The sequence below is a fragment of the Saimiri boliviensis genome, chromosome 11 (assembly GCF_048565385.1).
Source record: "Saimiri boliviensis isolate mSaiBol1 chromosome 11, mSaiBol1.pri, whole genome shotgun sequence".
In the NCBI taxonomy this organism is placed as follows: domain Eukaryota; kingdom Metazoa; phylum Chordata; class Mammalia; order Primates; family Cebidae; genus Saimiri; species Saimiri boliviensis.
Genome location: NC_133459.1, coordinates 51803338 through 51825983, shown reverse-complemented (window position 1 = coordinate 51825983; position 22646 = coordinate 51803338). Strand labels below are relative to the sequence as shown.

At 57.0% G+C, this 22646-nt stretch overlaps 1 protein-coding gene across 13 annotated transcripts in view; it reads left to right on the top strand.

The window, feature by feature from the left end:
• The first annotated feature begins 5064 nt into the window (after window positions 1-5064).
• The window catches only part of LRP8 (LDL receptor related protein 8), a 78288-nt gene continuing 60706 nt past the window's right edge, over window positions 5065-22646 (top strand). For 5 of the 13 annotated variants that reach the window (XM_039473522.2, XM_074380846.1, XM_039473526.2 and 2 more), the window contains exons 1-2: window positions 5065-5377; window positions 6185-6304. In XM_039473522.2, the coding sequence (XP_039329456.1) occupies window positions 5263-5377; window positions 6185-6304 (235 nt within the window). In that variant the 5' untranslated portion in view covers window positions 5065-5262. The remainder of the gene's footprint in view (window positions 5378-6184; window positions 6305-22646) is intronic. The other 8 variants (XM_039473525.2, XM_074380848.1, XM_039473523.2 and 5 more) reach the window with 3 other exon arrangements.

Below are 22646 nucleotides of genomic sequence, written 5' to 3'. Positions count from 1 at the left end.
TTGGTATCGGCAGGAGGTCCTGGCACCAGTCCCCCGTGGATACAGAGGAAGAACTGTATTAACTTAACTCATTCTCACAAATCCTACAACAGTGTGGCAGCAAGCCTCCAAGACAGCCCCCATATAGACCTCCTGGGAGTCACATTCCTACGTAGTTCCCTTCTGCATAGAATAGGGCTGAGCTGTGTAACCAACAGGATATTGCACAGAGGAGGGAGCGTGACTTCCATGGTCAGGTCCTATAAGACATTGTGACTTCATTGCTTTCTCTTTCTTTGATCAGTCTCCCTAGGGAAAGCCAGCTATGTCATGTGGCCACTCAAGCAGTTCTCTGGAGTGAGCCACATGGTGAAAAATGGAGTCCTCCTGCCACCAGCCGAAAGGGACTTGCCGGCCGTGTGAGTGAGCAGGCCCAGACACTTCAGTCCCAGTTAAACCTTCAGAGGACTGCGGCCTCACCAATATCTTAACTACAACTTCATGAGAGACCCAGAGCTAGACCCATGCAGCTAAGCTGTTCCCCAGTTCCTGGCCCACAGACACTGTGAGACATTATAAATGTGTATTTCTGTTTGGAGCTGCTAAGTTTTGGGGTAATTTGTTTGGCAGCAATAGGTAATTGATAGCATTAGGAAACATTAGCTAATGCTATCCATGTTTTGCAAATGAGAGAACTGAGGCATAAAAGGAACTGGCCCCAGGTCTCACGGACAACAGGTGGTTTAAACCATGGCAGTTTGGATCTATGTAGAGTTCAGGTAATAAATAAATTAGAATCTCTCTTTTACAGGAATCAGGACACTTTGCCTGCTCGGAGAGAGAGGGGGAAAGAGACAGAGACACAAACACAGAGAGACAGTGACACAGAGAAGTGTGCCATGGGCTCGCAGCACCATGTGAAGGCAGTGGAGAAGTGAAGTGAAGTGTAAGTGAAGCGTAAAGGGAAGGACAGTGGAGCGTGCCCTTGCCCTTGCAGCTCGGCTGTGATTGGCTTGGGGCTGCTGGTCTCTGACCCTGGCTGGGCTGGTGACTCGGCCTAAGGTACCTGGCGGTGGAATCTGAGGCCCCTTAACAAACCCCTCCCTGGCTCTTGTTCCCCTGGGCTGACACTGTCCAGGCTCTCTCTGCCTCCAGACCAGAGCTCCTCCAGGGAAGAGGGAGAGTCTTGTTCATCTGTGTCCCTCACCTAGCACAAGGCCTGCCAGAGCAGTCTGGGTGAGGTGAGCGCAGAAGGCCCTCTGGCCCTGGAGAGGTGTCATTACTGGGGACAGAGCAAGAACCAGGATGATCCTGTTACTGACTGGAGGAGCTCCCATTGGATGGAGGAGCCAACGACAGTCCAGTGTGATCAGGGAGACTGGGACGCACAGTGCCACGGGGGCCCAGAGGAGCAGAGAGGATCTCTGTGCAGGAGGCTAGAAGTCTTCCCAGATGAGGAGGCATTGGAGGTGAGGCCCAAAGGGTAAACTGAAGCCAACCCATGCAGGAGTGTTCTAGGCAGAGGGCACAGCCTGGCAGAGGTCTGAAGCTCCAGTTCCTGGGGAGCAGAGAGAATGGATAGAGTGTGCAGAGAGTGGGCGGCTGGAGGCCAACATGGAGACTTGGAGTGGCCGGGCACCATGCTGACAGCAGGCGAAATGTCACCTACGTCTGTCTCATGGGGGAATTCATTACATTTGGAGTTGGGTTTAGGAGTTTTCTTTGGAAATCCAGAGTAGGCAGTGTCTGTAAGCTTGAGTCAGCCCAGGATGGAGAGAAAGGGTAGCGGAGGATAGGAAGTCACCTGGGCAGCAGAAGCTGTACCACTACCTCAGTGTCCATTTGGTGTCTTTTGTTTCAAGGACTGGGCTTTCTCCCTTTGTCCCTCACAGAAATTAACCAGTTTATGTCCCCTGAAAAATTCCCACTTCCACCCTCTGGGTTCACACGCAGGCTTAGTCATTTCCCAGCTGTGTGACCTCTCTGCTGCTTAGTTTACCGATCTATAAAATGGGATAAACACAAAACCTGCCTCATAAAGATGTCATAAGCATTAAACAGGAAAAAGAATTTAAGCCGGGTGCTGTGGCTCACGTCAGTAATCCCAGCACTTTGGGAGGCCAAGGTGGGAAGATCACCTGAGGTCAAGAGTTCGAGACCAGCCTGGGCAATGTGGTGAAACCCCATCCCTACTAAAAATGCAAAAATTAGTTGGGCGTGATGACAAGCACCTATAATACCAGCTACCCCAGAGGCCGAGGGAGGAGAATTGCTTGAACCCAGGACATGTAGGTTGCAGTGAGCCGAGATGGTGCCACTGCACTCCAGCCTGGGTGACAGAGAGACTCCTCAAAAAATAAAAAATAAAAAAGTAAAACATTTAGAATGGTGCCTGACCCCAGCAAGTATACAATCAATATTAGCTATTGCTATTATTTTACGCAGTTTTCTTTTAACTTTTTCAAGCAGACATAACTTAACCTAATGCTTGCTGTGTCAGGCCTTGTATTTATCTTCTGAAGACACAGCCCTCCTAGGGGTACAAAAACCTTCAATAAAGACAGAAACAAGCATTGGTCAAACGTGCCCTGTGCCAAGAATCCAAGAATGCAGGCGAGCGGGCTCCTGTCCTCCGGGAGCCCGCAGGGTGACTAGGGAGACAGTTGCATAAGCAGACCCAGGCAACACAGGGTGGTCAGGGCTGTGACAAAGGGAAGCTCAGGGACTGCAGGGGCCCAGGGAAGTGGCCTAAAGTGGGTGGAGACTGAGAGGAGCCAGGGGGACCTCTGCTGAGGGGGCTGCTGAGAGACAAGGAGTTGCCCACTTTGGCAACTGGCTGTGTGTTGACAGTATGAGCAAAGACTCCCTTGAGGAGGTCGGAGGATGCCCGGGCTCACTCTTGGTTCTGAGTATTAGAAAGCCATCAGGGGTTTGTGAACAGGGAATTGTGTTTGAATAATAGTAACAATAACTAACATTTATCATGCACCTACCATATACTGTATTCTGTACCTATGCAAACTCGTCTAATATCCTCCCCACAACCCTGTGAGGTGAGTACTGTCACCTTTCTCCTTTTTCAGATTTAGAAGCCGAGCCACAGAGTTTGAGTTGCCTAAGTTCACATAACTCAAAAGGTAAAGAACAGACTCAAACTCAGGCAGTCTGACCCACAGGCTGGCGCTCTTCATCTTTCCACCTGCTACCTCTATACTTCAGCCCACACGCTAATCTTACAGTTGGAATGAATTGCAGAAATTCCTTATCTCTTCCATTTCCCAGACGAGAAAGTGAGACTTGGAGATAGGATTGACTTCCCTATGACCACTGAGTGGAAGAGGAGGAGGTGCTGAGTTAGATCGGTCAGTTTGGGGGGCAGCACAGACTTCTATCTTGGTCCCACAGTCCCAGGCACATTTGTGCTTGACAGAGTCCAAACTCTTTGCTGTGGCCTACAAAGCCCTGGTGATCAGAGCCTTGCCAACTCCCTCTAGCCTCACCTGAGGCACCCACTCTTTCGCTATCATCAGGCCCCAGCCCACCTTGAGGCCTCTGCATTGCCGTTCCCTCTGCCAGGAATGCCCTTCCCCCTGATCTTCATGGGTCAGGATCCATCTTGCCGTACAGTGAAATGTCACCTCCTCCATGAGGCCTTACCTGATCACCTTCTCTACAGTTACCCCATTGCTTTCACATCTGTCTGTTTTGTTTTTCTCATTGAAGTTATGATGACCTGAAATAATCTTTTGTTTTCCTGATTTTGTGTGTATCTCTTCCAACTAAAACATAGCTGCAGGAGAGCAGGGAGGAACCTTACTGTTTCCACACTGTATCCTTGAGCCTTGAACGGTGTTTGGCACATGTAGGTGAAAGTACGCCTGCATTTCATTGTCTGTATGCTAATGGTCTGTCTCTCCACTGGTCAGGGACTTCTCTGGGGCTGGCACCACGTCTGATTCACCTTGGCAGCCACAGGCCCTGCACTGGGCCTGTGCACAGGGTTGGCCCAGAACAGGGCCTGAAATGCTTGCTGAATGACTGAATGAACAAGGGACAGAAGGGGTGATGATGGCAGGAGCACCGTGCTGGGCTCTCTGGGGAGTCTAAGCCCCTTTCTGGTGGGGTGGCTGAGCCACCAATGCCCTGGAATCTCATTCTCTAAAGAAGGTTGTGTGGGTTGGACCCAGCTAACAAGTCTGCAGCTGAAATCGAATCCCAGCTCTGCTCTCTGCACCGTTTTCCCTAGCGTGGGTAAAGTGGGCTGCAGCCCTCCAGAGGAGGAGGTGCCTTCCCCTTCCAGCAGAGGACAGCAGGGGAGGACAGAGTGGGCCTAATCGCACGTGCCCTAGTGGCAGAGATGGCATCCCTTCTGTGCCCCTCCCCCCACCCCACAGACCTAGTCTTTCTCCATCGCAGCGAAGATTCCTGGATTCCTTGTCGTCCCTGCGGGGCCCCCTGATTGTCCCTTTGCCTAGGCCCCTGGAGCCCACGACGATGAATAGTCTGTGCACTAGGCCCAAGCCACCTGCCTTACATCCCCTCCCATGATCACATGAGCGTGCAACATGCACAGATGCACATGGGCACGGAAAAGAAACCAGCCACAAGGATTTATAATATCCCAGCCGGAGTCCATGACAGGTGCAGAGGTCCAGCCCTGCGCCCCCAGCTTCTCCCTGCTCATCCACATCTTGGTACCCTACCCCCATCCCTTCCTCGTCCGCCCTACACGTACACTGCACAGGCCTGTGCGCCCTGGAACATCATTTCCCCTCCCGCCCAGGCTCACTCCTAGACATCCCTCGGCCTCTGATCGGCCTGTCACCTCCTCCAGGAAGCCTCTGCTGATTCCTCTGGACCTGCTACCTCCGGGGTTCAGGGGCTCACCTGGCCCATCCCCGCGTCTACAGAGCCCAGCACTCAGGCGAGCCCCAAACAGGGCCGTGGACTGCCGGCTGAGAGAAGAGTGGACCAAGGACAGGCGGGAGGAGGACGAGGAGGCGGCGGCAGGGGGAGCGTGGGGCGGAGGCGGCAGCGGGAGGGAGCGCGCGCGCCGGCGGCGGCCGCCCAGGGCCGGGGCCGCGCGCCCAGCCTGAGCCCGCCCAGCCGCCGAGCGTCACCGAACCTGCTTGAAATGCAGCCGAGGAGCCGGGGCGGGCGGCAGCGGCGGCGGGGGAAGCGGCAGACCCGGCGCCACGGCAAGGACTCGGAGAGCTGAGGCGCGGCGGCGGCTGCGACGGCGCGGGGAGCGCGGGGCCCTGCGGCCGGAGCCCGGGGCCCGCCATGGGCCGCCCCAAGCGGGGCGCGCTCCGGCCGCTGGCGCTGCTGGCGCTGCTGCTGCTGCGGCTCAAGCATCTCACGGCGGCGGCGGCGGCTGATCCGCTGCTCGGCGGCCAAGGTGCGCGCGGCCGGTCCCTGGCTCGGCTCTGAGCCGCCCCCGCCGCCAACAAAGCGCGGCCTGGAGGTCCGGGATGGGGCGGGGCGGGGCGGGGCGCGAACCCGGGGCTATTGGGGGCGCCAGGCGAGACAGGCTCCCCGCGACGCGGCTATTCCTGAATTTGCCCTCGGGCCCCCCCGCCCCCTCGGGCCTCAGGGATGAGGGCTCTGCCCTCGGGGCAGAGGCTGTTTGGGGAGGGGTATAGGGGGCTTGGCCGGCGGGGAACTTTGCGGGAGGGGCGGCTGTTCATGGTTCCGGATGAGCTCTGTGGTTCTGCCCGTTGGGGTTTATTTGACACGCGCGCGCTCCGCGGCGGTAATGAGCGGAGCCGGGCGGCTGCTCCGCTTGACAATGCGTTTCCGCAGACCCCTGCGCGCGGCGGAGGGAGAGGGGCTGCCTGCCAGGGGGATGTGCCCGAGGCTCCCAGTGCGCGTGGCGCGCGGGTGCGGGGGCTCCCTATGGGCTGTGTCTGCGCGGATCTCTGACTATGGGCCGTGTGTGCGGGTGAGTGCGTCTGAATGGAGAGTATGCCCTAGTAGTGTGACGCTGTAAGGAGGTGCCTGGTCTCGTCGTGCCACCCCGCGGCCCTTCATCCACCGACTCCCTGCCATCGTGCCCTCCCTTTGGGTCGAGTGTGCCCGAAGCTCCTGGAGTCTCCATAATCGTCCCCTTTCCGCCTCCCCAGCGGACCCTTCCGGGTGGCCGGGGCTGCAAGGTGGGGAGCGGGGCCGAGTCCGCTCATCTAGCTCACGCTCCCTTCCCCCGCAGGGCCGGCCAAGGAGTGCGAAGAGAACCAATTCCGGTGCCGAAACGAGCGCTGCATCCCCTCCGTGTGGAGATGCGACGAGGACGATGACTGCTCGGACCACAGTGACGAGGACGACTGCCGTGAGTGGCGGGCCCGGGAGCTCAGACCCGGGGAGAGAAGACGAACGGTGCCGGGCACCGCGCTCGGCGCGCACGTGGCTGCAACCGCGGCGCTGCCACCTGCGCAGGCCTTGTCGCCGGAACCTGCTACGGGGAAGCCGCCTGGGCACCGCCTCCCTCGGGGCTGGGTGGCTCTTAGCTACCCGGAGGGGGCAGGAAAGCTGGCATGTCCTGGTGGGGCCGGGGCGGAGCCCCAGGCGGAGTGCCGGGGGAGGAGGGCTCACCATGTTGGGAGGCTGGGCTGGAGCTGTGGGCGGGGACGCGGCAGTCCCTACAAAGGTCTAGCTTCCCGCGACACGGCCCTCTCGGACTCCTGCCTCGGCTCCGCGGGACGCGCGCGTGTTTCAAAGTTCCACGCAGCTGCGGGCCGCACTGCGCCTCTTTCCATGCTTGGTTTTTGTGAATGAATGGGTTCCCCAGGGCCCCTGATTGGCTGGGCGAGGACCACCCCATAGGCCCCCGTGGCCGGAGCGGCCAATCGCGGAGCTGACGGGTGGGTAGTATTCGGAATCTCTTGTCGCGGGGGCCGTACCCTGGCCCCGCCCCGGCCACACCCCCGTGCACATCCTCCCGGTGGTAGGTGTAGGCGGGGCCCGGGCGCCGTCGCCCGCCGCTTTTCTGCCGAGTCACAGTGAAGACCTTTTTGAGTTACCCTGGTTAGCAAACCGCGCCTTCCTGCTGGTCTGGTTTCCGCGCTTTTCACACCAGGAAGGAGGGGACCTGGAGGAAGAGTTTGTTTCCTGGAAGGTCCCCTGGAAGCCCCAGGCCACGCGTGAAACGGCGACTGGCTGCCTTTACTGGACGTGGTGGTGTCTGCACAACCTAAGCGCGACTGATTTTGAAGTTTCTTCTCAAGAGTGCACAGGGTTTCGGAGTGTCTGTGGGACCGGGAGCTAGTTAGCAGACAGTGGCCGCAGTGGAAGAACAGAAAAACAGGGCTCCCCTAGAGACAGACCCAGGCGGTCATTCACTCATGATTCAAGAGCATCTGCTGTGTGCCGGGCGCTGGGACACCCTCCAAGACAGGCCAACCCTGCCAGCCAGGGAGCACGGACAGGGCCTGAGGGAGGAGGGCAACAGGTGGGCAGGCCCACAGTCCCACACTGCACAGGAAGGGCAGCAGGGCACTTGGACAGGCACCCTCTCTGTTGACTCCTTTTGGGTTTTGAATGTATTTGCTAGTCAGCCTCCCCGTTCACTTTCAGACCTAACCCAAAGTTGGCTTTGTGACTTGTGCGTGGCTGAAGTCACACAGACTGCCTGAGTCTATGCCTCTAGCACATCTTTCCCTCCTGCCTCCATTTCCTCACCTGACCACTTGGGTTCACATAATTCCTGCTTCAGCAACCTCAGGGGACTGTTTTGAGGACCAGTTCTAGAAGTGAAATTGGAAGTAATGAGAGGGCTAATGTGTGCTGACCATTAACTGTGCCGAGCACTGCAGTAAGTTCTCTTGTATAAACTCCTTTAATCTGCACTACAGCCCTATTTTAGAGATCAAAAAACTGAGGCACTGAACCGTTAAGTTACTTGCTTAGCAGCTACTGAGTTGCTAAGTAGGAGCTCGAACTTAAGCATCTGACTCCAGAGTTCTTAGTCTAATCGTGACCCTGGACCATTTCCCAGTGCTGTTGAGGTTGTGAAGGTGGCTGTGCCTGGGTAAAATAATTGTAGTGAGCTTCCTCACTGGGAGTGGCTCTGTGGTCTCCTGAGAGTGGGAATACTGAGGACGAGGCAAGGAATAGAAACTGCATTTCTGGGCTGGATGCCTTATCTCCCTGGCTCTAACAACAGTCCTTGTGAGGATGGCTGTGAGGAACAGACATTTTCTTGTCATCCTACTTTATAAATAAGGATGCTGCCTCAGAGAAGTTGAGTGACTTATGCAAGTTCACACAGCTCAGGATGACAGAACTCGGTCAGGATCTCTGGCTGCCTCTAGTTCAGGGCGTTGTCTGCTGTGGTGGGGAGTGTGGTGTGGAAGGCACCAGAAGTGTGATCTAGGAGCTGGAAAGATGAACTTTAAATGTTAGGCTTGGCGCATTTCAGCTCATGTGAGGCTTTGGGCAGGATGGAGGAGTGAAGTAGCTGGGTGCTGAATGACGCCCAGGTGGGCCAAGAGGGCTCCAGTGGCCAAGCCAGGCTCCTGCATGGCTTTGAGGTGCATGGGGTAGAGTCGCAGGCATTGAGTTAGTGAACAAAACATAGTGACGTCAAGCTTGGAGTGGAAAGAGTGGTGGCATTGCTGATATAGTACCAAGTAGCAATCACACATGGCTTGGCTTTTCTGAGCTTATGTCTTCATCTGTCAAACAAGGGTCGCTGTCCCTCTGACGCTGGCTGTACACATAGACCCACATGGCTGGCAAGAAAGGAACGGAGGGATGAGTGTTCCCACCTCCGTAGCCTTTAGAAACAGACTCCTGGTAGCCACAAATGGAAACTGAAGAAACAGAGTGGAGCTTCCGCGGCTGTGTCGGGGCCAGGTCCCGGGAAACGTTCTTTCCCAGCCCTTCCTTCCCCACCTGAGGATTTCCCGCATTCTAAGCCACCTGCCAAGGCTGAATTTATTTAAACTGTTCTCCCCTCAAGGACAGTGGCTTCTGCCTGAGCAGCCTCCATGCCTTACCCCAACCACCTCTTTGGCACACCTCCCTTTAAGAGGGCGGGAGCCACCCTACCTTTGTATGCCTCTGGGCCTGCCAAATTGGGGGGTGGAATTTGTAGCTAAAGTAGTTGTGAGGCAAAACGGGTTCAAACTCCCAGAGGGGCCAGAATGCAGCCCCTGAATACCAAGAGGCCGGAAGGAGGGAACTTTTGTTTTAAGGAAGCCAAGGAAGGCTTCCTGGAGGAGGAGACAGCTGAACTAGGCCTTGAAAGATGGTAACTAATAGCATTCCCCCAGAGTTTACCATTTAAAAACAGGTGGTATGGTTCCTATATTACAGAGGACACAGTTCCTATATTATAGAGAGGTGAAGTGATGCCCCCAGAGTCACAGAGCTCCTCAGGGTTGGAGCTGGAACTCACACGGAGGCCTTCTGAGTCCTAAGCCTCATCCATGGTGGCTGGGACTTGGCCCTTTGGACACATAGCTGGAGCTCGCGGGATAGAAAAGGGAAAAGCTCCCGGGGCTTTAGTTCTCAGCTCAAAGGACCTTCAAAGTCGAGGAAGGAGCTGGAAGCCAGAGGGCCAGGCCCCAGGAAGCCGAGGGGTGGCCCAGCCAGGGGAAGTCAGGTGGGCTTCCTGGCTGTGGACCTGGGTCACGTAGGCCAGCTGGCCCCTGGGCCTCAGTTTCCTGTTGCTCCTAGTGTCTGGAGGCAGAGGCAGAGATTTTGGTCTCTGGCCCGGCCTTTGCTCCCAGAGTAACAGCAACAGCAACCACAGTGCCAGTGCACACTGACTGCGCATGTGCCGTGGACCCGGCATCGTGCTGAGATTGTCCATGCATCGCCCCTCGTTCTTCTGTTCTGTAAAATGGGCAATACTCTGAAGTACCTGAATTAGTCCCATCTCATCGAGGCACTGACGGGTTCTGTAACTGGCCCAAGAATGTAGAACCGCTGGGGTGTGAAAGCAGGTGCCCAGCTCTGGAACTTGTACTGTCTCAGGCGCTGGCTGGTGACCTTATGTAGGTCCTTCCCAGGCCTTCATTTCCCTGTCTTGAGATGACATCTTAAGGCTCCTCCCACCTCGCTTCCTCCTCCAGGAAGTTCTGTGCTTCTCGCGGAAAGGCTGGGTGGACGGACAGGTGGACCAGTTTTGGGTTCACTGACCTCGACTTTGTTCAGGCTTCTTTGGACTCTTTTGCTATCCCATCACCCCTCCATCCCAGGTTTAATAGAGAGTGGCCGCAGAGAGGTCTCCCATGGCTGAGAGTTCATTAGCTGGGCAAGGTCAGGCTGCAGGAGTGCTGAGGCTTGCTGGGAAACAGCCTCATAAATAAAGCTCGGCCACAGCTGCCGGCCTGTGCCCTACCGCCTCTGTCCCTCAGTGTGCGACCTGGACCCTTGGCTCCTGACACTGGACCCAGCCTCGTCTCCTTCATGGATGGAGCCATTGGACAGCAAGGCTGCTTCTCTCTGAACCTCCCTGTCCTCATCCGACCAGGCAACTCCACCCTCCAGTGTCCTCCTGGGCCTCCCAAGTATCTGGAGGATAAAGTTAGTGTATACCCCTCTGTATTTGGTCCTCCGTAAGCCGCGCCTGTTGCCCTCTTCCCTGCAGCCTCTTTCCGCCTCTCCCTGTGAGCCTGTGACAGCAAACTGTAGCTCCTGCCACACTGTCGCCTTCCTGCTGCGTCTCGCCTCCGGGTCTTTGCATGTGCCGTTCCATCTGCCTGACACCCTGCTCCCTCACTGGCTAGATTCATTTTATCATCTTCGGAGATTCGGTGCAGGTGTCCCCTCCTCTAGGAAGCCTTCCCTGATACCCCATTGCCTCTAGGCTGAGATACAGCAGTTGAGATAAGGGACTTAGAGACCCAGGTCAAAATGATAACTCAGTGGGGCCTTGAATCAGACACACCTGGTTTTCACATCCCCTCTGTCACCTCCTGGATGAAAGGCCGTGGAGGTGATACTAGGCCCTCCTTTCCAGAGATTAAATACGAGGATTAAATGAGGTCATGTGCCTGGTGAGCAGTAGATGTTCCGTGAATGGCAGTGGCTGAGCTCGTTCTTGGTGGGAGGGGTTTCACAGAGGTCTCTAGGGACCTGGCACTGGTTTTTGCAGGCCACACTGGCCCCCCTGCTTTCCCTGCCTTTGTCTGCTTAGCCAGATGTTGTCCAAGCTTCCTACAGCTGGCGCTCGCCTCAGCCAGGAAGTGGCCCAGCCACCGTGGAGGTGGCAGAAGGCTGCCCGGAAGGGAGCTGGGGGAAGAAATTAGTCAAAAAGGCCTAGGGCCCTAGGAAGGGCAGCGGCTGGCTCCCGTCGGGCTGTGTGCTGGTCCTGAAGGCTGGCCTTCTGTCCTCTCTCCTTCTTTCCTCTTGGCTGTGCCCGGGAGGAGAGAAGGGCCTGTGTCCCCCATGGCACTGCCTAGCAGGCCCTAGCAGGCCTTGGGAGTGTTTGCTGAAGGCTTTCCCTTGAGCCCTCCCAGGTCAGCTTCCCCTGTGTGAGTCCTTTGGGCATCAGGGATGGTTGGCTTCTTCCTCCCCAGTTGGCTGCTGGTGGCTGACTTGACAGCTTTCGTCCTTGGGGAAATGCTGGTAGCAGGTGAAGCCAGAGAGAGATCCCCGGGGGAGTGAGGAGCAAGGGCCCAGAGGGCGGATGCAGCAGGCAGACCCTCGAGGGATGAGCTCGCGCATGCTCTCCTGGCACTGGTTAGTAGTCTGCTCCCGGGCTTTGCAGGGGGTCTGTGGGTGGCTGTGGGCTTGTGTCCTTAGGGTTGTAGGGCCAGGCCTTGTGGCCCCAGGCCTAAGTAACGTTGGTAACACCTGTCCCCAGAACGCCCTCACATCCAGATCACCCGGGCTCTGAAGACCTGGCAGGGAGGCCATCTCTTCCAGAGATGCCTTTCCGGACCCTGTGCCCCAGTCCCCCAGGCCCTGAGCTCCCACAGCGTGTCCTTGTTCTGTCCGCCGCTGTAGATCCTTCTCCACACTGTGCACTCTGCCAGCCTTGTGCTGGGCACGAGGGATTCCAAAGTCGTTTCCCCAAGGGAGAAGCTAATAACAGCTATTGGCTGCCTGTCCCCTGCCTGGGACCACACTGGACAATGCACATTCTTTAGCTTCACTGCTCTCAAGCCTGTGAGGGCTGGTTTTTCATTATTCTGATTTCGAAGATGGTGAAGCTGAGGCTCAGAAAGGAGACCGGACCTGGCCAGTGTCATGACCATTCAGTGGCAGAGCCAGGATCTGACCCAGTCTGGTCTGGAGCCTGGACTCCTCTCGAGCTGCGCCCCGCTGAGCGCTGTCCACCCTGGTGGGGTCAGAGGGCTGGTGCTCCGAGGTTTGGGAGGAAGCGGGGAGCAGCTGCAGTGCTCAGCAGTCCCTCCCTGGCTACCAGTTTCTGACCTGAGGCGTGGGGCTGGGGAGGGGCCCTCTTCTCTGGAGACCCCGCAGAGCCCTCCCAGAGGCCTCGCCTTTCCAGCTCCCATGGGGATGGTGCTCCAGTTTCCACAGGTTTCTCTCAGCCTTTGCCTGTTAGACGCTGATTCTTCTTCTGACTGTACAGAAGGGGAAACTGAGGGCCTGATGCTATATTACTGATGCGGATGACCTCGGGGAGAGTCAGCCCAATGTTGTCTCTTTCACTCTGTGTAGTAACACAGGGCCTGGCTGCCTCCTCGCACGCAGGCTTCGCAAGGTGAAACTGAGGCTCTGATGGTTGAATTGGCTCCATCGTCAGTAGGGACCCATTCTTAGAACTCAGGTGTCCTCAGTTTCTGGGTAGGACTGGAGTCAGAGCTGTATGTACTCTTCCCACTGTCACCAGGTAGTAAGGCACAGATCCCCGCCCCAGGCCAGACTGGCCAGCTCCAGGCACAGGGGTCTGTTCTGAGTGCTGGGAGCAGAGCAGGTGGAATAAGGACCAATGAGTGAAGGGAAAATGAAGTTCAGAGAGGGAGAGCCATTTGCCCAAGGTCACACAGCAAGTTAGAGGTATAGATAGAAGAATTAGAATGCTGTGGAGGAGATGGCTTCTGCCGATATCCTGAGAAGAATGAAGGAACAGTTCTGCCCTCTTCTGCTCTTCTGCTTTTTTTGGTTTTGGTGGGGGTGAAAAGCCTTTGGTGGGGGTGAAAAGCACAGTTGTCCTTTCTCCTGGCTTTGCTTTCTGTGGCCTGGATATGGCTACTTTGTCTGTCCTGTGGGACCAGGAAGAGGTGGTCCTGTGCTCAGAGAAGAGGGAAGTCTTTCAGCTGCCTGCCTCACTGAAAATACATTAATACTGAGAAGAGTTAGGGAGCGTGTTAGTGAGGGGGCTTTCTCATGACACCTTCTTCAGCCAGTGCCTTGAGGTATCATGACTGCAACTCACAGAGGAGAGTGGAGTCTCTGAGAGATGAAGTCACTTGTCCCCCGGCGGACCCTGCTGGTCAGTGGCAGGACTGGGCCACGCCCATCTGGCTGCAAGTCTGAGGCGGCTGACGTATACATCACACATCCCAGTCCCAGCGGCAGCTAAGTGTGGCTTTCGGGCTGTGCTGGGGCCTCTCTTCCTTTCCAGGCGCCCCTCTTTGCCAGCGCCCGCCAGCGGGTGTGCCAGCTCCCTCCTGAGCAGCCGGCCCCTGGGGCGCCCTCCAGCATTAGCTGGGTCCCCAGGCAGCGGTTTTAATTATCAGCCTTGCTCCCCCCGGCTCCTCTCACAAGCTGCCAAATGTCACAGACTCCAGGCATCGCCCCGCAGCCGGAGTGGCACAGGAGGGGCTGAGGGCCTTCAAGGGAAGCTTGCTCAGTCCGGAGCCAGCTCCTCACTGATTGCACCCGGTCTGACCTCTGTGTCGCTGGTGGGGCCCAACCTAGGTACCCACAGTGGGAGAGCCGGGTCTAGCTGCTTTGGGGGCATAGAACCCGGAGTATTCTCAAGCGCCATGGAATGTCCTCGGATAACTGAAAGTTACCCAGTGAGTCCAGGGCTGTGGGGCTCATGTGGTGCATGCAGTTCCCATGATCCCTCGAGGCCTCCACACTCCTGCCCCTTGGAACATGGCACGTGGCAGACAGACAACCCAAAGCCATCTGCCTGTCTATCTAGGAGTCCACGGGAGTGGTCACGTGGCCCCACCCTCCCCTGGTCACTGGCCTTGAGGTGCCACAAGGGACTTCACCCCAGCCGCTCTGGGGGACATCTCAGGTTCCAGCCCTCTCAACCTGTCGTGAATCTTGGAGGGCTTTTCCAGTGTGTGCCTCATGGGCGTGCTCCTGGGAGGCGGGCGGTGCAGGAGTTAATCATGATCCCCATTCCCTGATGAGGAAAACGAGGCTCAGAGAGGATAAGGCGCTTTCCCGGTTATTGGTAGTTCTGGAGTTAAAACTCACTTCAACTGCTCTTACTCGGTTTTCCAGGGTAAGTAACTTCTGATTATCTGAAAGTCATTTTACACTGGTGATGAAAAACAAAGTTAATAAGGAAAAGCAGAAAGAAGAAGGTAGCATCACACTTGCTAGTCCCACCATGTAAGCAGCAGAGCCTTCTAGAGATTTTTCTCTGCATATGAGCTCTTGGGCATGAATGTATGTATTTTTTTTTTCAAACAAAAATGAGGGCATGTTATGCCGATTGTTTTTCAGATGTGGCTTTCCATGCCAATAACCATAGTTCATATCCTTGCTTTAAAAGGGCTAAATAGTATTCTGTGGTGTGGATCTTCCATAATTCAATGACATTTTCTCCTGCTGATAGGTGTGTGTTGGGTTGCTTCCGTGTTTTTCCCTGCTCTATGCAGTGCCAGGATGGACACCCTTGAACTTCATCCTTTCTCATTTGCCTGATCCGTTCCTTAAGATAAGTTCTTAGGAAAGGAGCTGCTGAACGTGTGCATTTTCATCATTGCCACGCTGCTCTCTAGAGGGAGAATCTTCCCATCTCACACTCACTCCTCCATGGCCCCCTGGCCCTCCTTTCCAGCCAGGCAGGCCGCTGAAAGACTTCCCTCTTCTCTGAGCACAGGGCCACCTCCTCCTCGTCCCACAGGACAGACAAAGTAGCCATATCCAGGCCACAGAAAGCAAAGCCAGGAGAAAGGACAACTGTGGTCTCGCCCCAAAGGCTTTTCACCCCCACCAAAAAAAAAAAAAAAAAAAAAAACGCAGAAGAGGACGAAACCGTTCCTTCATTCTTCCCAAGATATTGGCAGAAGTCATCTCCTCCATAGCATTTTAATTCTTCTATCTATGCCCCTAACTTGCTGTGTAACCTTGGGCAAATGTCTCTCCCTCTCTGAACTTCATTTTCCCTTCACTCATTGGTCTTTATTCCACCTGTGCTGCCCCCAGCACTTGGAGCAGACTCCTTTACTTGGAGCTGGGTTCAGGGCTGGAGCTAGCTGGCCAGTCCTGGCCCAGGCAGGGATCTGTGCCTTACTACCTGGTGACAGTGGGAGAAGTGTAGCTGGCTTGGTGGGGTGGATTCTGGGCAGGGAGACAGGGCAGCTGGAGTAATGAGCTCCACTTCCAGAGCTCCACTCAGGCCCAGGTTCCTTGGGTGACTTTCCCTTCTGCCTTCTTCCTGCCCTCATGATTGGGCCAGTTGCAGTGCAGTGATGGAGAAAGATGGAGTGATGCCCGCCAGCCTCATGAGACTTTCCAAAAGGGGGAAAATGCACCCATATTCCAGACGTGTGCGGGCCAAGGAAAGCACTTTGCCCAGAGCCTGGCCCTGAAAATGAACGTTTCTCTTCCCTTCCCGAGCCTGTGATTCCTGAACAGGGAATGGCTGAGTGAAGGGAACCGTCCTCAGCTTTCCTCCTCCACCACCAAGGACAGAACAAGAGGGCAGCCACGGAACGGCAGCAGGAGAGATTTAGGTCAGCTGGCCAGCTGGGAGGGCTTGGCTGCCTGAGAGAGCGGCAGCTCCTCGGGCTGGGAGGGACTGTCGGAGCCATCTCATCCCACCCCATCTGCACGGGGGCCCCAAGGTGGCTGCTTCCTGAGTGGCCCAGGGGGGCTGGTTAGCCAGCCGGGCCTGCCACGGTGGTTAGCCACGAGGGGCCTTGGTTTCCCAGTGGGTCTGGGCTAACATCAGAGACTTGGCAGCCAATGAGAGGCAGGAAGGCCCCCCCCAGGCCCAGGTTAAGCTGCCCGATTGAATAGCTGGAGGCCAAGGGTGGGCTTTCCTGGTGGCCTGAATCCAGGGACATTCAAGCCAGCACTCCTCCCCTCCCTCCCTCCCCCACTTCCTGGACCCTGAGCTGCCATCTGCTGCCCCAACACTCTCAGAACCCTTTCTCGGCCAGGGACATGGGCCCATGTGCGTGTGCTTGGGGTGTGTGCTTCAGAGGAGGGGCTGTGTGCCAGGAGGGAGATGACTGTTCTAGACCCATGGGGGCTGCGGGGCCAAGGTGACTCTCTTCTCCTGTACCCGCCAAGTCTGCCCAAACCAAGCCAGAGCACCCCTCCGGGCCCGTCGTGGTGGGGAGTTATTTGTAGCTGGAGAGGCGCCAGCAGTCTCTGTTCCCAGCCTGCCCCCTGCCACAGCAGCCTCTCCTCCCCAGGCCACCTGTGCCCCTGCCCCACCCAGAGGGCTGCTTGTCACAAACCACCGAGGCCTGGGGGGCAGCCTCCCTCCTCTGCTTCTGACTTGCTGAGTGGCCATTTGGCGGATGCTTGCCCCTCTCAGCGTCTTTGCCCTTGGGAGTGGGGCATCTCCAACCTCTCTCAGTCTCATTCTCTGGAATTCTTTTGTTTTACCCTAAGAGTCGGGGATTCACGTGGTGGGAGTCTGCCGTGGCCAGGCCCCAGGTACGGGGGGCTCCAAAAAGCTGCCCCTGTTCTCTGAGGCCCAGGAGGCCCGGGGCTGGAAGCAGGGGGCAGGGGCTTGAAATCCAATCCCACAGGGCCCCACGAACCCCACCCCAGCCCCTCACACAGGAAACATGGCCTAAGCCATGCCACTGCAGAGCCCACATCTACTGGAGGCTTTTCAACCTGCTTATTTTTGTGCCGAGCTCTGGCGAGGCTGATTTGTTAACACCTATGAGCCAGCGAAAGCGGACTACATCAGCTGCCTGTGCCACGCTCTTTCGTCTCCCTCCTTCTCCCCATTCCCTGCCTGCCTCTGCTGCTTCTCCCGTGCAGGGGCCAAGTGCTGCGGGGCCAGGTGGCCTCTTCAGTGGCAGTCGGGCCTGGCTTCCAGCTGCAGCTCTTCCACTTCCTGGTTGGGAGGCGCAGGGCAAGTCCCTTGATGGGAACCCCAGACTCCCGCTCTGTACACTGTGGGTAATAAATAACTCCTGGCCTATGTAAAGTACCAGAAACCTCACCCACAGGAACCAGGTAGCCTCACCTTGTCCCCAGCATGCTGTGTGACCTGGGTATATCTCTGCTCTGGGGCTTCGAGGGACTGAGGCTTAGTCAGTGGTTTGCGTCACTTTGGGCAGCTTTTGAAATTCTGCCCCAGCCGCCTTCCAGGCCTACGTGGTGTGAAGCCAGTTGGGAGGTGTAGGTGTGCGGGTCCCCAGGACAGGGTCCCTACCTCATCTGTGAGAGCATCTACCATGACATGGATAACAGCAGGGCCCTACCAGGCTGCCTGGGGGCAAGTCCACACCTCACGGCTTCCCAGCTGTGGGACCCTGAGCAAATCACTTCACCCATCTGAGCACCTGCCTCTGGAAGATGGAGCTGCCCTCTAGGTGGCTGTGGGATTGACAGGTGAATTGACTTGTGAGGCAAGTTAACCAGGCGAACGCGCAGTGCTCCATTCAAGATCACCTGGGCTTGTTTTGACCTCCTTCTCTGAGCCTCCCTCTCCCATCTGTCCTTCAGGAGTCCCCATCCTCACTGGACTGCTGTACGATGGGTGGAGTAGGAGGAGCCAGGGAGCCCCAGAAAGGCTCCTTTATTTCCCCTTTTCCCCCGCCACCCCAGGCTATCACTTGCTGACCCAGTTTAATTATGGAGAGGCCTTCTAGGGACCTCATTAGGAAATGAGCCCAGAGCCTTAGGGGCCTCCAGGAGGGGTGGGGTGCAGAAGGAGGTTACCCGTTACCCTGTGGCTTGCCCTGCCTGGGCCCTGGCCTTGTGCCCTAAATATGCCCACGAAGTGACAGACACTTGGTCCTTTAGCAGGCAGGACACAGGCCTGTGGCGTGATGTATGATCAGCCAGGGCTGAAGGGACCCATGCCTCCATCTCCTACTCCCGCTCGGCTCTGGCCTCACCTCCCGGATCGGGGTGGGGAAGGTTGACAGAGGAGGCCTCTCCGGTTCTGCTCCACCCAGCCCTGGTGCCCGCTGTCCCCAGCCTGGCTCCGAGCAGGCCCTAGTGAAGGTGTTGAGTGATGGCTGCGTGAGCCATGGGCCGGGGCAGCATCTTCACTACGCCAGAGCGGCCTCCCCTGCCATTCCAGTGCAGGGATTTCCTCAGTAGCCTGGTGGGGTGGAGGTCAGGGTGTCCAGTGCATCCAGGGACTGGGTGCTCACTGACTGACCAAGCAGCTCCCCACTGCTGGACTCCTCTTCCGGTTAGAGAAGCTGCTCTTCTGTCAGTCCAGATCTGTCTCCTACAGCTGTCCTGCCCTCTCCGATTCCAGCTCTGTTCACAGGCCTCTGCTCACAGGGTCTGCCTCCACTTTCGCTGCAAGCCTGCCCAGGGTCCCTCCCCACCTGCATTCTTGCCATGGCTCCCAGGCTTAGGGAGGCCCAGCCTGGGACAGCTGACTTGTGGTGTGGGCTCGGATAAGGACCGTCCTCTCTGGGGCCTCTGCTTCTCTGGCTCCCTCAGCGTGGGGCCTGGTGGAGTGCATTCTCAGGCTCTATAAACGTTAGCGCCTCCTGTGACTTACCTCCCAGGGCTTTGAGACATGGAGGGTGAGGACCGAAGTGCCGTGCCTGGAGGCAAAGGTGACGTCTTTATGGACAGCTCGCTCTCCTGGGTAGCCGGGCAGCATCACCCAGATCCTGCACTGGAGGGCTGTGGCTGAACCTCTCCTGCCCCTTGGACTAGTCCAGAGCACAGGCGTTGCCTGGGCCTTGGGCAGGAAGCTGGGAGTCATCACAACCCCTCTCTTCCTTCCCCTGAGTCGTCACCTCGAATTGGGGAAGGAGGGAAGTCCTGACACCCCCTGCCTACCTGCCAGGCTGGGCCTTTCCCCCACCCGCTGCCACGCCCTTCCTGGATGGAGGCAGCAGCCCCTACCTAGTTTCTGTTCTCTCCTCCAAACCCATCTTCGCTCAGCAGCCGAGTGCTCTGAGAGATGCAAAGCTACACCCTTTCCTCGCTCAGCTTCTGCAGTGACGCCCACCCCAAGTCTTCTGACGTTCAGAGCCCTTCAAGACCCGACATACACCTGTCTCGTCTCCAGGTCTCACCGGTAAAACGCCCACTTCGTTTGCCCAACACGTCCGCCACGCATAAAGTGACCACGCCTCTTCAGCTGCTCAGAACTATGCCAGTTTTAAAACGAAACATTCTGCATCTCAGGAACCCCTTCAGTTGTGAGCAAACTGGGACACTTGACCAGCCTAGCTGCTTCCCTAAGCCCCAGCCACTGCTCCCTCAGGTCCCCAGCAGGTCTTCCCTGTCCCTTGTGGACTCTGCTAGCGGGGCATGGCTCACTTACTTAAGAACAAAGAAAAAGGCCGGGTACAGTGGCTCACACCTGTAATCACAGAATTTTGGGGAGGCTGAGATGGAAGAAAGATCACTTAGGGCTGGGAGTTCAAGACCAGCCTGGGCAACATAGTGAGACTCCGTCTCTCAAAAAAAAAAAAAAAAAAAAAAAAAATTAGCCCGGTGTGGTAGTACATGCCTATAGCTACTTGGGAGGCTGAAGCAGAAGGACTGCTTGAGCATAGGAGCTGAGCTTGCAGTGGGCTGTAGTCATGCCGCTGCACTCTGGCATGGGTGAGAGAGCGAGACCCTGTCTCAACTCCTCCCCGCCAAAAGGCAAGGCTGATTTCTTCCTCACCTTTTGGGAGAATTCAAGAAAGAAACAGAAGCTCTTGAAAGGTCTGGAAGAACAAGTCCAAGCATTCTGAGTGGGGAACTGTGTGGGTACAGCCAGGAGGCTTGCCCCTTATTACAGACTGCCTCTAGCCCAGCTGTGTGACTTCCCTCTCTGGCCTCAGTTTCCCACCTCCGCCCTGCTCTCCTCATATGAATGTGGTGGGAATCATAACATTCACAGGCCTGCCTGTGTTGCCACTGCCATTTCTATTCTTCCAGGCATGTTGCTGTCTGTTATGTCCCATGTTGGCCTCACTACTCCCAAGTGGAGGGCAGCACTGAGATCGTCATTCTCACGATGAACAGAAAGAAGCTGTGGGCTCTGGCCACGTGCCTTGTACGAGGCTCTGCAGTTGACAAGGCCCTTCCCATGTGCTGCCTCCAGGTTCCTGGTGGCCCTTGGGAGGTGGGCCAGCAGGAATGACTCCACCCATTGTACAGATGGGAACACTGAGCCCATAGTCCCATAGCTTCTGGCTCCTTAATGGTGAGAGAAGGGAAGCCACATGGGTGGCTGTGCTGTGGTCATGGTGTGTAGTGGTTACAAGTGCGGTCGCTGGTTGGCTGGTCCTCTTCCCTTCCCCACGCCCACTCTGTCGATGTCTTCATCAGTAGGGAGAGATGGAGACAGATGAAAGAGAAGGCAGAGACACAGGAGGGGGGAGAGAGAGATGGTGTGGTGGGGAGCACCCTGGGGGACTGGGGCAGGGAGGGTCCATGCATCGTCGCTCCTTCCTCTGTGGTTCTCACAGTCTGTCTGCACCGATTCCTGACAGATGGAGGGAGGGGAGAGCTGGTGCCAAGAGGCTGTCACCACAGGCGGGCAGAGCTGGGGGAGGGCGCTTTGTGGCCAGGGTTTGTGTGGGGAGGGGAAGCAGCTGGTGGTCTGGCTGCTGGGCCTCCTTGGAGCCCACACCCCAGGAACTGCTGGGGGGTGGGGCAAGAAAGTGGGCAAAGGATAAGCCTGCCCCCTGCCTGGGACTGGCCATGCCCATGCCCCTGTCCAGGCAGAGACAGCTCCCCCTCCCTCCCTCCTCACACCCTGCTGCCAGCAGGGCCCTCCCTGTAAACCACGGATTCCTCCTGTCCACCCCTCACTGGGTGTTGGAGGTGGGCAGGGGCCTGGGGATTGCCCCTGAGCTATGATCCCGGAGGGCATGATGGCACAGAGCAGGCTGGGGCCTGGGTCTTGCATTTGCTGGCTGGAGCTCAGCCCTCACTGTGCTGTCCTGGGTGTTTCCCGAGCCCCCTTTTCATGGCAAAGGGCTTCCTGCATTTCTTCGGGGCTCCGAAGCAGGTGCAGAGCTGGGCATCCATGACCTGGGGTTGATTTGGCACCGTGGTCATCTCTTGTGTCTTTGGAGTGTGGCTTTCTTCAGGTGGGACTGGCTTTCACGCTCACTTTCCCAATCTCCCAGTGCCCAACACAGGGCCCAGCACAGAGGAGGGGCCCACTATATGCTTGTTGAATGAATGAATGGATCCCCTGCTTGCATACTTCCTGGGATGGAAGCCTCACTCCTTTATCTGGCGGTTCTTTCCAGGATTTTCAGAAACAAAGTTCTTTCTGGTTCTTCCTCAGAGGCTCCATGGCTCCCAGGCCTGCCACAGGGGCCACACAGAGACTCTGGCTGATCCTGCTGCCTCAGAGCAGCCCAGAAAAGACTAGAGACCTCTGAGCCTGCCCAGCTCCTCACAGGCTGCTGCCCGGCTGGGTCTCCACCACACTAACCTCTGGGTTGTCAGTAATCGTAGGTGTCACATATGAGCCCTCCCTGTGCCAGGCAACGTCTCATTCCATTCACATCAGCCCGTAAGGCAGGTAGTTTCCGTCCCCCGTTTACAGAGGAGAAAAAATGACTTCCTCCAGGTCACACGGCTTAGCAGCAGACAGAATGTCTGGGTCAGGAGGGTGGGAGGTGGGCTGGGGTGGCTGGAGGAAGACTTCCTGGAGCATGGGATTGTGTCAGGGCTTGCGGGGGTACTGGGTGCTTGGCAGAAAGCAGCAAGGCTGAGGAAGGGCCCGAGGGCTTTTCTGGAGGTGGAATCTACCCCTGCCCCAGCCCAGCCTCTTCCCTTCTCCCCATGCTGTCCCCAGGTGGATCCCTGACACCAAGACTCCAAGTGGGTAGTCCCTGAGATGCAACTTGGGGACCTGGGCCCAGAGCCCCGCCTGTCCCCCAGAAGACAGGGTGTGGGTGGGCCCCGGGGCAGAGCTCAAGGCTGCTAAACTGACAGGAGAGGTCACTGCCCTGTCCAGTGACCCGAGACATGCAGGCTGACAGCTGGGGCCATGGGGACTCCCATCTCTGGTGAGGCGTTGGGGTAGATGGGTCGGGATGGGCTTCCTTGCTGCTGCTCAAAGTTGGTTTTGCTCAGAAACATCCTCCCATTCATATGAATAACAGCAATCACTGATGGTAAATGATGGTGTGCCTGCCCCATGCCAGGGCTGGGCTGGGTGCCCTGCCGAGAGGAGACAGAGGAGAGGAGTCGAAGGCGGAATCCATCCTGAGAGCAGGAGTGTACCTGTCACCACCTTTATCCCATCCCCAGAGCCTGACACAGGCTGGGCCCTTGCAGGGCAGCTTAGTAATGCCTTAGTCATTGAAAAACAGGGACCTGGCCTCTCTGACGGGATGCCCACTGCGCAAGGGCACACTGGTCCCCAGCATGGCCCTTCGGCCTGA